We start from the raw sequence: 14,649 nt of genomic DNA, 5'->3' as shown, positions 1-14,649 counted from the left end.
ATACTTATGTTTCGGAACAGGTTTGATTCTAAACTGAATGTTTGGAATATATATTATTGTATGAGATTATACACTCACTAGACCTTTAGGTCTAACGCTCAGATGTTGGATTAACCTGTTTTGCAGGACAGCGTGCTCTGAAAGATAAAGGCAAGGGAAAAGTCTAATTGTTGATATTAGCTTGTTATGCATATGTATTAAAGATACATTTTGATAGTTCATGTTTTGTAATAATACTATTTTAGTATTATGAGAATGATGATGTGAATTATATGTATTTGAGATGTGAGGGTTGTTACACGAGACTCATGATGTTGATTAGTAATGAAGCGTATGAAGAATTGATTATTGAAGGATTGATTTTTGAAGGATTGAAATCGAAAAGTTATCATGAAACTTGGGCCAATTTATTTAAGAAGAAACAAAATAAAAAATAAAATAGATATAATCTTAAGAATAAAATAAATTTATATAATATTTTAAGTGGGTTGAAAACAGGTTGAAAACGGGTTGAAAACAGGTTGAAAAATTCAGCACAACCCAACCCATTTATTTAAATGGGTTAGACTGGTTGACCCATTTATTTAAATGGGTTGAAAATCTCAACCCAACCGGCTAATTCTGGGTTGGGTTCGGATTGGGTTAATGGGTTGGGTCATTTTTTGCCACCCTTAGTGATCATCCTCTGCCATGAGTGCTTTCCCAGCATCTCTTTGTTTAGAGAGAAGAAATTTATTCTTGTAGTAGTCGGTATTTCAAGTTACCGGCTTCCTACAATTTACAGCAAAGTGGCCTAGCTTGCCACAGTTGTAGCATTTCGTGTGCTCATCAGCTACACCTTTGACAAACTTCTTCTTCTCTTCCGGCTTCTTCTCATATTTCTTCTCGAACCTCTTTTCTTCATATTTCTTCTCGAACCTCTTTTCTTCATATTTCTTCTTCTCGCCGAATTTGTCTTTGAATTCATATTTTGAGTCCGACGAGAATATTTGGTTGTTCGAGTGTGGCCTTTTCAGGAATTTCTTTTGAAATGTTTTAGTCAGCATCGCCATGGCATGTTTAATTTCTGACATTTCAGAGTCTTAATTTGAGCTGTTACTTTCTTCTTCTTCAGATTCACTTGATTGGCTAACTTCTTTTATTTGCTTCCCATATCTGCTTTTTGCTTTCTTCTCTTTCTTTTCAGATACAAAAGCCAAAGGATCAGCTACTTCCTTATCTTTCTTCTTCTTTAAATTTCGGATCTCCAAAACTTCTTCCTTATTCTGCTTCAGAGTTTCATAGATTTCATGAACATCAATATTAGATAATGATTTATTGAATCTGATATGATTAGCAAATAGTTTCCACTCTGGTTGAAGATTGTTGAGAAATTTAACATTTATCTCTATTACAGTTTTAGAGATTCCATTCTTTGTCAGTTCATTTAGCAGTCTAGTAAGCCTATCATATACATCATCAAGAGTTTCTCCATCTTTAGCCTTGAACTCTTCATATGCAGATATGCAGTTAGTAATTTTCAACTGAGTTCCCACTCTAGAACCCATCATCATCTTTTCAATTTGAACCCACATGCTGTGACCAGATGATTTATGACTATCAGTACTGGTATAAATGTCATTGGTCAGTGCTTGCATCATGTAGGACTTGCAAAGCACATCAGCATGGGCTTTTTCTTTTTCTTGAGCTGTATATCTGAATTTTTCCTTGATAACTCTCTGAGCAGGTCTGCCTTCTTCTGGAACAGCAGGACCTTCCATCAAGGATTCCATAATCAGATCTCCTTTCTTCATTATCTCTATGAAATTAAGAAATCTATCTCTCCATTGATTGTAGTCTCCTCGAAACAGTACTGGTGGCTTGGTATCGGTACCAATAGCCATTGCTTCTCTTAAACTCATTTTATCAGTTATTATGATTTAGGATCAACTGCAGTTCAAAGTTTGTATTAAAGAATCAGTATTCAAGAGTATATCTAATAAATCTCAAACAAGAATATGCACGCATTCAACACTTAGAAAAAAATTAAGCACACAAGCTTATCCGGATTAGGAATCCGGTCAAGCTTATCCGGATTAGGAATCCGATCAAGCTTATCCGGATTAGAAGTCCGGACAAAGTAGACTTAAAACTTTTCAACAAAATGAAGTTATCCGGATTAGAAGTCTGGACAACAAAGAATTTTAAATCGCACACTTATCTCGTAACCCGGAAGTGAAATCCGATGAACTTCAACACTTAGCCAAAATTTAAGCAAATTTAATTCGGACAATGCAAAATTCAATACGGATAAGGCACAAAAATCAAATTGGATTAAAATTCTTAAATCGGATGATTTCAACACTTAGTTAAATTTCCAAAATGAAATACGGACGTAAAAAGTCAACAAGTCAACTAGTCAAGGTCAACTAAGTCAACTAGTCAAAGTACGTATAAGTCCRCTTAAAATCAATTCGATCAAAAAGTCAAGGATTTAAATCGATCACAAGTAAAAGTCAAAATCCGTTCACAAGTCCATTCAAAGAATCAAAGTCAAAGTACGGTCAAACAGTCAAAGTACGATCAAACAAGACAACATAATTCACATATTAAACCGCTCAACCTTACACTTAAATTGCTCACCAATTCGCTCAGGCTATGACCGGACTTCAATTAAATTGCACATTTTACAAGATAAATCGCACAATACACAATATAAATCGCACAAAGCACAATCGACTTACCAAGCGGATTACCTAAATCGCTCAATAAATCGCACACGAGTCAATCGATTTACCTCTTAATCCGATCACGACTTACCCAGTTTAGCCTAATTCGGTCAAACTCAATTCACAAAAAAATTACAAGAATTAAATTGTTCAAGCTTTAAACGATATACAACCTAAATTGACCAAGAGTTAATCGGATTAAAATTCAAGCAACAACACAAATTTCACATTTTTTCACCAAAATTTTGGATCAAAACATGAAAAATTATAAATTTTGAATAACATTCAACAGTTTTCGAAAACTCAAAAATCGATCAAATCTGGTTCAAAACTTATATAAATAAAAAAACAGTGTGAATCAAATTTGTTCTAAATCCAATTGTGAATCTAGCGATGCAAATTATATCAATTAACAATCACAATTCAATCGATGTAAGCCTAAAAACAGATTCTGGACGAAGAGCAGATGAAGAACACTCAAGAACTCAGATCGATAATCCACTAAATTCGTGCAAAGTCGTTTAATCCTCTAATCAAACTGCTGCAGTCTGCTCTGATACCAATTGAAATGTCCAAATTCTCATACAAAATGATTATGATCTTCAAGAACGAGATGAATAGAGAGAGTAGATCACCAAATGTCTTTGATTGCTTGAGAGAGAATTACAAAGCTAAAACTCAGATTACAGAATTGCTAATGACTTGCTTAATGACAATTACAAAGTAAACTACTATTTATACTAAGGAAAGTATAAAGCTACTCTATTACAAAGCATGTAAAATATGGAGAACTTGAATACAACAATAAAGCACATACTTGAACCCAACATTACACTCAATTCTCTTCAGATAATCGGCTCTCGAAAACGGTTCCCAAATACGGCTTCCGATAACAGTTCCTAGGATCGATCCATTCGCCCTCATATTGGCCGGTACCAGGCCAAACCCACTTATTGACGTTGGGGTATAATATCGAGAACGTCATGACAGTTTATAACCGGCATGGAGTTTTCACGACATCATTGCCCTCGATGTCGTGCCTTAAAACGCAAAATGCTCAAATCATCAAAAACATGCCAATTCAATGTGAAAAGGGTAATCCCACAAAATATGAGACTATTAACTACTGCATGTCAAAATAGAATTCGAGAAAGGTTCAATACCAAAAGAATCAAATTCAAAAGTGGTTCAACTCAAGTAGCCAACGATAGTCATACCAAAGACAAAACATTAATAATAGCTCTAAATAAGATTTATGTTCATTGACATATCGGACACCAATAATTAAAGGAGCTATCAAACTCAAAAATGTTCCAATTTGATTTCATGAATTGAAAATAAGAAACTCTAATTCTATATAAGTGTTAGATGCCGAGATGGTAATGAGATACAATATTACCTCTATAATAGACTAGTGATTAAGGAAAGTCTCAAGAATCGAATATCCATACCTTAGACGGTAATCGATGTAGTAAGCACATAGCTCCTATCCCCTTGTTAATGCTCCTTTCTTATTCTAAGGTTGGTCCTGAATAAGTTTACACATGATTGTGACTGATTGGTACAAGATCTACGGATGTTACAATCCTTAAAGCACAAAGTACGAGCAAAAAAATAATGCTACTAAATCCCATGCACCTGACAGCTTTGAACCAACTTGATTTTGATCATTTTTATCATACTTAGAGATGCATTCAGGTGTTAATGTCTAAACAAAAGTTGTAGGCCTATTACTTAGGGTTCCAATAAATTTGGATTCATTCCATTTGAATCAAAAATATGTTTTATATGAATTTTCTAAAAACAGTGTGCAAATCCCGTTTTTGCACAGAACCAGATACAGAAACTCACTGTTTTGAGCATTATGGAGGTAAAATCGGGTATGAACATAAACTACAAAGTTGTAATAGACACAGATACTTTTCCAAAAATATATGGCACACCTCAAAACGAGTGATTTTATATGAATTATTAAACAACTAGCAGTACTATGATTCATATGCACAACTCAAAACATTCCATTTTATATAAATTTGACACCAAAACCATCAAGAATCAACTATCTAACTTAAAAGATTGTAAGGAATCATCAATTATTATACCCTTAAAAGATTAAAGATCCCATATTAGTTATATTCTAACTTCTTTGTTGTCTTCCCCTAAAATCTATACGTCAAAACTTTTGGATGTTGCGGAAATTTTGAAAATGTTGGACCGTCTTTGGTTTGTTGAATCGGGCGTTCGATATCTATCTTGACTATTCATGCTTGGAGGCGGTCTTGACTTTAAATTCGTGCATTTGATGCTGAGAGGCTTTTTGTCGCGAAGATGCTTATGTTGGATATGTAATTAACAATCTTACTTTTCGTTGGAACAATTTGTATTTCTTCCATCCGAAAAATCATAATTGGGCTTTAATATATGATATTAGTCTTTACGATTTTAGCAGTTTTTTTACATTCACGGGATTTAAAATTTTTTTATAATAAAAAACATGAACTTTTTTCTGGAACTGTGCAATTAACATCGGTTTAGTGGCGGACTTATCTGCCGGTAATTTTATTTATTTTAGAAAAATTAATAAAGAGATGGACTTATCTGTCTGTAATTTTATTTATTTTAAAAAAATTAATGTAAATAATTAATCCAATAATTAACTAAGTGGAAAATTAATATATAAAAATATTGGAAAAAAAAATTAGTGGCAGATTTCTGACGGATGGAATCCGTCAATGATGGTCAATTTGTTGAAAATTCTGCCTGAAAATGTGTATATCAGGGACGGTTTTCTGGCCGGAAAATCCGCCAGAACTCACGTTTCCAACGGATTTGTCCGCCCGAAAAAAGCCAATGAATAGTAGCGTTATTAGGACTTTGTATCTAAGACATGATAACTTGTAACTTTAACTTTCTAATATTTATATTAATAAGTTGTTTCTAATGCTTAATAAGTTGTTTCTAATGATGTTATTTTATGGTTTATATGTGATAATTTTTAAATTTGCTTATATAGATATAAAGTGTATAAGAATTAGAGTGTATAGAATATTTAAATGTTAGTACAAGAATTCTCATTTATCAAATATTATCCTTCATTAATTGTCTAATTCAATATTAGTCCCTACATGGATTTTTCTTAACATTTCTAGTCGTAAGACTAATTTATTTTCTGCATAATTGACCCTTTACAAAAAACTTTGACTTACATTATTAGTCCAAAATACAACTACTTTTAAGTAAGGGTACAAGTAGATAAAGCATCCAATTGTCATGTATATAAATACGCCAAGATTAATCGGTAACAAAGTCTAGGCTGTTATATCTCCTCTTGTCTTGAAAATGACAAAGAGGGGGAGAAAGACAAAGAGGATGAGAAAGTTGTTGTTGTGGAGACTGCCAGTGATGTTACCGCTGAAGATATCCCTCATGCAGATGCCTTAATCCATGTCGCTGAGGATGCCATCACCGCTAACGTTGACGCTGAAGACGATGACAATACCATGATAGCTCCTGCTACTCATTAAGATCATCCCTCCACCTTTGCATTGCCAAATGCTGGTGATGAGGACGATGATGAAGACGATGACAATACCATGACAAGATTTAAAATTTTAAATAATAAAAAACATGAACTTTTTTTTAGAACTGTGCAATTAGCAGCAGTTTAGTGGCGGACTTATCTGCCGGTAATTTTTTTATTTATTTTAGAAAAATTAACAAAAAAGTGGACTTATCTATCTGTAATTTTATTTATTTTAAAAAAATTAATATAAATAATCAATCCAATAATTAACTAAGTGGAAAATTAATATTTAAAAAGACTGGAAAAAAAATTAATGGTGGATTTCTGACGGATGGAATCCGTCAATGATGGTCAATCCGTTGAAAATTCTGTCTGAAAATGTGTTTATCCGTGACGGTTTTCTGGCCGGAAAATCCGCCAGAACACACGTTTTCCGAAGGATTTGTCCATCGGAAAAGAGCCAATGAATAGTAGTGTTATTAGGAATTTGTATCTAAGCTATAATAACTTGTAACCTTAACTTTATGTATTTATATTAATAATTTATATCTAATGCTTAATAAGTTGTTAATGGTTTTAATTTATGGGTTATATGTAGTAAATTTTTAAATTTTGCTTTTATAGAAATTTATCTAAAGTGTATAAGAATTAGAGTTTTAAATGTTGTATTGAGAAAAAAAAATGCTTATATTAGCGATATATTTTTATAATTATTATAATATAATGAAAGGGTTGGATTCACGTGAGACCAATTTATGTTCATTGATCAACTTTATAAGCTAATGATCTAATGGTCTAAAGTTGTACGGTGACAATTTTGTAATTATTGAGAAGTCTCATGACAATTTTGTGATTATGAATGTTGAAATTGTAGATTTAATCCAAGGGTTGAGAATTGGTCTTACGGGTCGCACGAAAAAGCTTTGGTCTCATATGATCCCAAGTCTATAATGAAATCTATATGTATTATAAAATATTTGAGTTTTTTATTCTTTAAGTTTTCTATTAAAACATGTATAAATTAACTAGAAGGGTACTTGTACAATGTAGCGAGATAAATCCTCATTTTAATGTTTAGTTTTTATTTTTTTGTCTCTATCAATATAGTACGATTTTATGTTATTTTGAGAAAACGATAATGTTTTTATTTTTTTAATGAAATATAAATTTAAAAATAGCATAAAATTTTGAAAAAAAATAAATCGATATTAGTATCAAATTAAGTATTTAATAATTCTCGTTTTTTTTTAACTTCTTTAATTCAATTTTTTATTTTAATTTAGATTTAATAATAAAGTATTTTATTTTTGGTTTAAAAATATATATTTTTATAAAGATAATAAATAAGCATTATGTATTAACTCAATGATTATCTTAATTATATTTTAGATTTTTTAAATTTAAAATGGATGTTTATCCTGTATTTGATTATGTTTATCTGCAGTTAGTTACATAAATTTAGAAATGAAGTTTTAATAAGTTAACTTACGCAAAGTTACTTGTAATCTTGAATTTAAGTAATATGCATCAATAAGCAGTACTTCATGCCTAAAAAATGATTTTTTTAAAAGTTTTTGTGAAATAATTTATAATATATTATAGATGATATATACATTACAGTAGAAGCAGAAGTGATGTGAAGATAAAATCTCAACTATATTGACCAATTACAAAAACAATACACAGAAGGGCCGGCCGCCACTCAACTGGAAATCTTTTAATTTAGTAAAATTTCTATTTTTGACCGTTTAATAAACAATAAGGTCTCGTTTGGTTTGAAGGATGGAATGGATTTGGGGGAATTATTCCAAATCTCATGTTTGGTTTGTTGGATTATCCGGATATGAAATCCTAGGATTCAGCTGAAATCCTTCAAACATAGGATTTTGAAATCCTTAGAGAGTGATCGGGATTTGGTAGGATTGTATGCAATAAGGTTTTAAAAAATGTTAAAAACATTTGTTTTATAATAATCGAATAATAAAAATGTAATTCAATTATTTATGATTTTTTCTATAAATTATTTATAAATAATGAAATCCAATTCCATTCCAAATCCTACAAACCAAACATACCAATGATTTCAAATTCATTCCAATCCAAATCCAAATCCAAATCCAAATCCAAATCTCTCCATGAAATCAAAATCACTCAAAAACAATCATGCAAACTACATGAAACTTGATTTTAGAAAGAGGAATCGTGTTTTGAAAACTCATCCAATTTATCATATATACCTCATGTTTTAATATAAATTATCGCAAGTATAATTAAAATTCTTATAATATCGAGCGTTGTTCCAAATGAGATAAATCCAAAGCGATTTGAACCATAAAGGATATATCTACAACTTTTGTTTTAGACTCAAACATCTGATTTTGCCTCTTGGTATAAAAACCGTATTTCAAAACAAGTTGGTACAAGTTGTCCAATGGAGGGGCATAAGCCACTTCAGTTGTTTGTACATCGCGCCTAAAAGCTTGTATAGTATGTAACTCGTTCAATCTGATCATAAACCTTGTCTAACCTATTCATGATTGGTATAGGATCAATAACGAGTCATTAACATTTATGATTTTGTATGATAGTTATGTAATTTTGAAATCATTGTTATTGTATATAGGATCCCGAAATTGAAAATAATATATCGTTAACAAGATAAAGAGAATAAAATATTCGTTTTTTTATGATCTAAGTGAGAACACCATGATAGCATAGCCGCCTCCATGGAAGCAATCCCGACTATGGTGCCTCATTGGCCGGATGTTCTGAAAATGATAAACAAAAAAGGCCCCCACGGAGTGTGGCAATCACATAACGGTTCAATGTTCATCAAATCCATAATCGTGTGAAATCAAGTATTCCAAATGACATCAAACGAAAATCGTTATAATAAATAAGGTTCAGGATGAATGACTGATCATAAATCAAGAAAACATACCAAGTAAACCACACTTGGGATTGCCCATCACAATTTCAAATTGGCATCTACCTTCTAGGTATGGTGGTATACCATGAATCACGGATTAGATAACCATTTTAATAGGTTATCCATGATTTACAGAATTATAGAAATCCGTACCTGATAGATGAGATAACCGTACGATGAAATGCTAATATATTCATATTTGAGTATATCAATACCATAATATTTACTATATTATAACATATTTATATCCTCTTATAATTCTCAAACTCACTCGAATTCATAAAATAAAACATAGAAGGATAAAGAATAGAACGAATCGTGAATCAACATTTTACTTCAAAATCAAATGTATAATGTTACATTGCATTGCAGGAATACAATTCTAACTTTAAAAAATAAAAATAAAAAACGTATCCGAATCGATCCATCAAAATAATACGATACAATATACAACGCTATTATCGAAACAATGGATGTCATTTCGCTAGCTACAAAAACATTGCGATGGGTTTTATACAGACGATTTATTGTTTATTTTTTATTTTGCATTTGTAGAGAGATTTCAAAATCTTATGAGTGAGCCATTTCAACATAATCCTGGGATTTCAAATCCAGACAATCTTGCATACTAAACATGTCCTCAACACCTTCAAACCAAACGTACCCTAAAGAGAATCGAATAGTCAAAAAAATCCATAATGATGTTGTTGTTCCTCGTTAATACATTATTTTTATGTATCAAATTCATAACGCTTTATAATTTGGCGAAAATCCAAAAACAAACATACGTACCCAAGGGATACTGACGATATATCTGTTTTTACTCTCTAGAGATATACGAAATGAAAGAATCCATCTCGTTACGACTTATACCACCTTTCGCCGTTGCTCTCTTGACTTCGCGGCCCAATTCGGCCGCTCTACGCCGCATCTCCTCACCTTCCTTCGAACACATTAAGGTCCTTACGGCCTCTTCCACGACCACCGCCGTCACCAACTCCTTTCTACGCTCCCAATCCTTCATCGCCACACCAATTCTAAGAATATTTGTGATCAAAAATGCATTTCTAGGTTGATCCGAGTGCATTGGCCATGTCGTCATTGGCACCCCCATCGATATACTTTCCATGCTCGAATTCCATCCGCAATGACTCATAAACCCACCCGTTGCAAAATGTCTCAAAATGTCGAGTTGTGGGGCCCAACCCCGCTCGATGAATCCCCTCTCCTTCACTCTTCCTTCGAACCCGTTCGGCAACTCGATTATCCGGTCCGTTAACCCAGACACATCCCCTGTGTCTGCGGCTCGAACCACCCAAATAAACCTTTGTTTGCTTCTCTCTAACCCGATAGCCAGTTCCCTTATTTGGTCGTTGCTAAAGGTTGTTGTCGTCCCAAAAGATACATATATAACCGAATTATCAGGTTGATTGTCAAGCCATTGCAAGCATTTGTGACGATTTTCCAAAACCGTCGCATCAGATGCTAGCTGGACCAGATTAAACGGTCCTGGTGCCCATATCTTCGTTTTCCCGGAGATCTCCTCTCTCTCTAGATGTTCAATAAATTGGCCTTCGATCACTCTAGATGAATCGTATAACTCTCCGACGTGAAAATTCAAGTGGGATCGTTGAAGCATCACGAACTTCAAGAATTCGGGGCTGAGAATTCCATCTTGAGAAGGAAGCCGATTCAACGATTCTGGATCGATGGGAAAAGGTTCGCCGGTCTTCTCCCAGTGGCTGCAACATCTGTAGAAAGCTGACGGCGGATGGAAGACGTAAGTCTCGGCGTTTGGAATGAACTCCGCGTCTTGAACGACGTAAGACATGAGGATGTCATGTACGACGACGATTCTCTTAACTGTGTGTGAGAGAGAACGGAGGAGGGCGGCGACAGGGCGGCGGAGATGGAGGGTGGAGTCAATGGAGGGTTGGAGGTGGGTTGGAAACGGGATGGAAGGGTCTGGAAGAGGGGAAGTGAAGGGAGGGGTTGGGAATTCATGGAAGTGAATGTCGCCGGCGGAACGTAGGTTGGAAGTGCGGTGGCGGAGGTGATTGGTGGTGCAGACAAAGTGGAGTGGCAGGTGGTAGGCGGAGATGAGGTGGGAGAGGTGGAGGAGCTGGTTAAGGTGACCTTGTGCGACGAAAGGCACCATTACAACCACCACTTGATCCGACGGAAAGGTTGCAATCAGCTGGTGGTCGGCGGCCATCTCTTAGCTAGTCCCCGGAGGTTTCAGAGTGGGTATTAATATATTATGATACAAGGTTGTCCAGAATTGAATAATGTTAGTGGAGGATTGTATGAGAAAAAATATTTTTGTACTCTTGATCCTATGAATTTGCATTTGATATTCCGATGTCATCTTCATATTCATTTAACGGTGGAGATCTCTTTTTATGTTTTTCATCGTAATTCTCTTTTTCACCGAAACCCAATCTCATTAAAATAAATTACAAATTTGATCCCCATGATTTATAAAAACAATATTTTTTTTCTTAAAGCAATTTTAAAACCATAAGATGACTATTATGGTTTTTAAAAATGTCTTCAATATATAGTTTTTGATTGGATAGAGAACAATGATCCATAAATAAAACAAAAATATCCTTTGTTTAACAGAATTTTTTAATGAGAATTAGAAGAAAAGAAAAAAAAACTCAAATTCGAACGTTACAAAAACAGGTTATAATTTGAAAAGGAAAGTGTTGTTTTCTACAAAGGAGGTGAACTAAATTTGTAGTTTAAACCACAAGGATGGTGTCTGATTGATTTGAGTTTGGCTTCAAAGGTCAAAAATATTATGAGGTCTCATGTTCAAATTTAAGGAGAAATAAAAATTCATTTGTGGCCATGAAAATTCAAATGCGGTGACTCCGAGCTATCTGTAAAATAAGTAGTCGTCATAGAATTAGTCGACTCGCATAGTGGGTTGGATATCGAGGTTAATAAAAAAAATTATAGTTTAGTTTATTAGTTATGTGGTGGGGCTACGCATTAATAATTTTGATAAAATATACCTTTTTTTTATTTAGTGCAGGTAAAGTAAACTCATAAAATAGTTAGATTTGATTAAAAAAATTGGATTTAGATGCTTCTAGTCTAGTATGTGGTACGACTTTTCGTAATAATAAAAATCTAGTTTAGAGTAATTTACAAATTTAGTCCTTATGGGTCATATCAAAATTATGGATTTAATCCCTCAAATAAAATAATTACATTTAATTATTGTGGTTTCATTTTTATTATAGATTGAGTCTCTATCTCTATACAATGGAGCAGTTCAACACTTAGAAAAATTTTAAGTATTCATCCAAGCTTACATTGAAGACTTGAAGATAAAGATGAAATCACCTATTCAATAATGACAGCTGGTGATGACGAATCAACAGCTGGAATTATAGTTTATCTTGTAATATATGATTATCCATGTAATAGATAGACCTTATCTGTTAGCTAGACTATCTGCTAGAAAGTAGCAATAGATAGTTATCTTGACATTAGCTAAATAATATAAATAAACGACTAGGTCTATTATTTAGAAACACGCATAAACGCACGCACACATACATGCATATTGTTGATCGAATTGGTTGATTGTCTTACATAATCAAGTTAATGGTTAGGATTAATAGTGAGTTTGGGTGTCTGTGTAGGTCGGGTACAAAGGAGTAGACATGGGAAGTGATAAGTTTGGTGCAGTTTAAGGTATGAACCTTTTTCGTTCAGTTAGCTCGTTTAAATATGTTTATGAACTCGTGAGTTTCGTTTAGCTCATATTTATCCAAATTGTTTGTTACTGCATCTTCCATTCAATCGTATTTGTTCTACGTTATGTATATATATATATATATATATATATATATACTAGAAGAGTACTCGCGCAATGCAGCGAGACATATCTCGATTTTAATGTTCTATTTCATTATTTGTCTCTGTTGATTTTACAGTACGATTTTATGTGTTTTTAAGAAAGCAATAATGATTTTATTTTTGAATAAAATATCATAAAAATTTGAAAAAAAAATATATCAATGTTAATATCAAATCAACTATTTAAAAGTTCTCATTTTTTATGTAATTTCTTTAATTTATTTTTTAATTATAATTTAATTTAAGTTTAATAACGAAATAATTATTTTTGTTTAATAATATAACATTCTATAAAGATTATAATTAAATATTCTGTTAGGACTCAATAATTATCCTAATTATATTTTAGATTTTTTATATTTAAAATGAGATGCTTATCCTGTATTTGATTATGTTTATCTGCAGTTAGTTACACGAATTCAGATATAAAGTTTTAATAAGTTGTACTCACGCACAATCTACTTGCAACATTGAGTTTTAAGTAATACGCATTAATATACAGTATTTTACACTTAAAAAGTGGTTTGTAAGAGTTTTTTGTCAAATGCTTTATAATATAGTGTATATATAAATGTGTGTGTGCGTGTTTATGTATGTATATATACATATATACATATATAAAGAAGCGTTCAAATAAAAACCACTCAATTTGTACAAACCGTGAAAACCTCATTCAACCAATCATAATTTTTCATTTTGTTCATTTTTTTGTAATTATGAGAGGTTGATTAACCATTTTTATTGTAGAGAGTGTTAATCATGGATATTATTATCTTCATTATTTTAATTTTAGAGAAATACATGAAGCAGTTTCTTTAAAACTTTATTAAATATTATATGAAACAATTTCATAACCATATATGAAACAAATTCATCAAAAAAGTATTATATGAAACAATTTCACAAGATTAAACAATTTCATTAAAAAATTTCATAAGATTAAACAATGAAATCGACATATGAGGGTGGTTTGTACAAATGAGGGTGGTTTTCATTTGATCGCTCCTCTACACACACACATATATATATATATATATATATAGAGAGAGAGAGAGAGAGAGAAAGAGAGAGAGAGAGAGAGAGAAAGAGAGAGAGAGAGAGAGAGAGAGGAGCAGCGTTCAAATAAAAACCACTCAATTTGTAAAAACCGTGAAAATTTCATTCAACCAATCATAATTTTTCATTTTGTTCATTTTTTTGTAATTATGAGAGGTTGATTAAACATTTTTATTATGGATGATGTTAATCATGGATATTATCATATTCATTATTTAATTTTAGAGAAATAATGAAACAGTTTCATTAAAATTTCATTAAATATTATATGAAACAATTTCATAACCATATATGAAACAAATTCATCAAAACAAATATTACATGAAACAATTTCATGAAAAAATTTCATACGATTAAACAATGAAATCACCGTATGAGGGTGGTTTGTACGGTTTTTACAAATGGGAGTGATTTTCATTTGATCGCTCCTATATATATACATAGGGGGAGATCAAATGTTAACCAACAATTTTGTGTTAACTTTGAAAACCATGACAACCAATCAAATTCCATTATTCTTGTAGGTTTATGTCATGTTCACATTTTAATTACAAGGG

At 32.3% G+C, this 14,649-nt stretch overlaps 1 protein-coding gene across 1 annotated transcript; it reads right to left on the bottom strand.

Moving 5' to 3' along the window:
* Positions 1–9,720: 9,720 nt before the first annotated feature.
* On the bottom strand, positions 9,721–11,385 carry LOC112519865 (zeatin O-glucosyltransferase-like). The gene has a single exon (XM_025128174.1). The coding sequence runs from the start codon at positions 11,373–11,375 to the stop codon at positions 9,981–9,983; it is 1,395 nt and encodes a 464-aa protein (XP_024983942.1). The 5' UTR covers positions 11,376–11,385; the 3' UTR covers positions 9,721–9,980.
* Between the last annotated feature and the right edge of the window lie 3,264 nt (positions 11,386–14,649).

This window comes from Cynara cardunculus (assembly GCF_001531365.2).
Source record: "Cynara cardunculus var. scolymus isolate 2C chromosome LG 10, CcrdV1, whole genome shotgun sequence".
Lineage (NCBI taxonomy): Eukaryota > Viridiplantae > Streptophyta > Magnoliopsida > Asterales > Asteraceae > Cynara > Cynara cardunculus.
The sequence above is the reverse complement of the archived record's forward strand: the minus strand, read 5'-3'. Positions and strand labels throughout refer to the sequence as shown.

Bases quoted from the DNA above. Each gene is read 5' to 3' on its own strand.
- LOC112519865 (XM_025128174.1), bottom strand. From the start codon at position 11,375: ATGGCCGCCGACCACCAGCTGATTGCAACCTTTCCGTCGGATCAAGTG.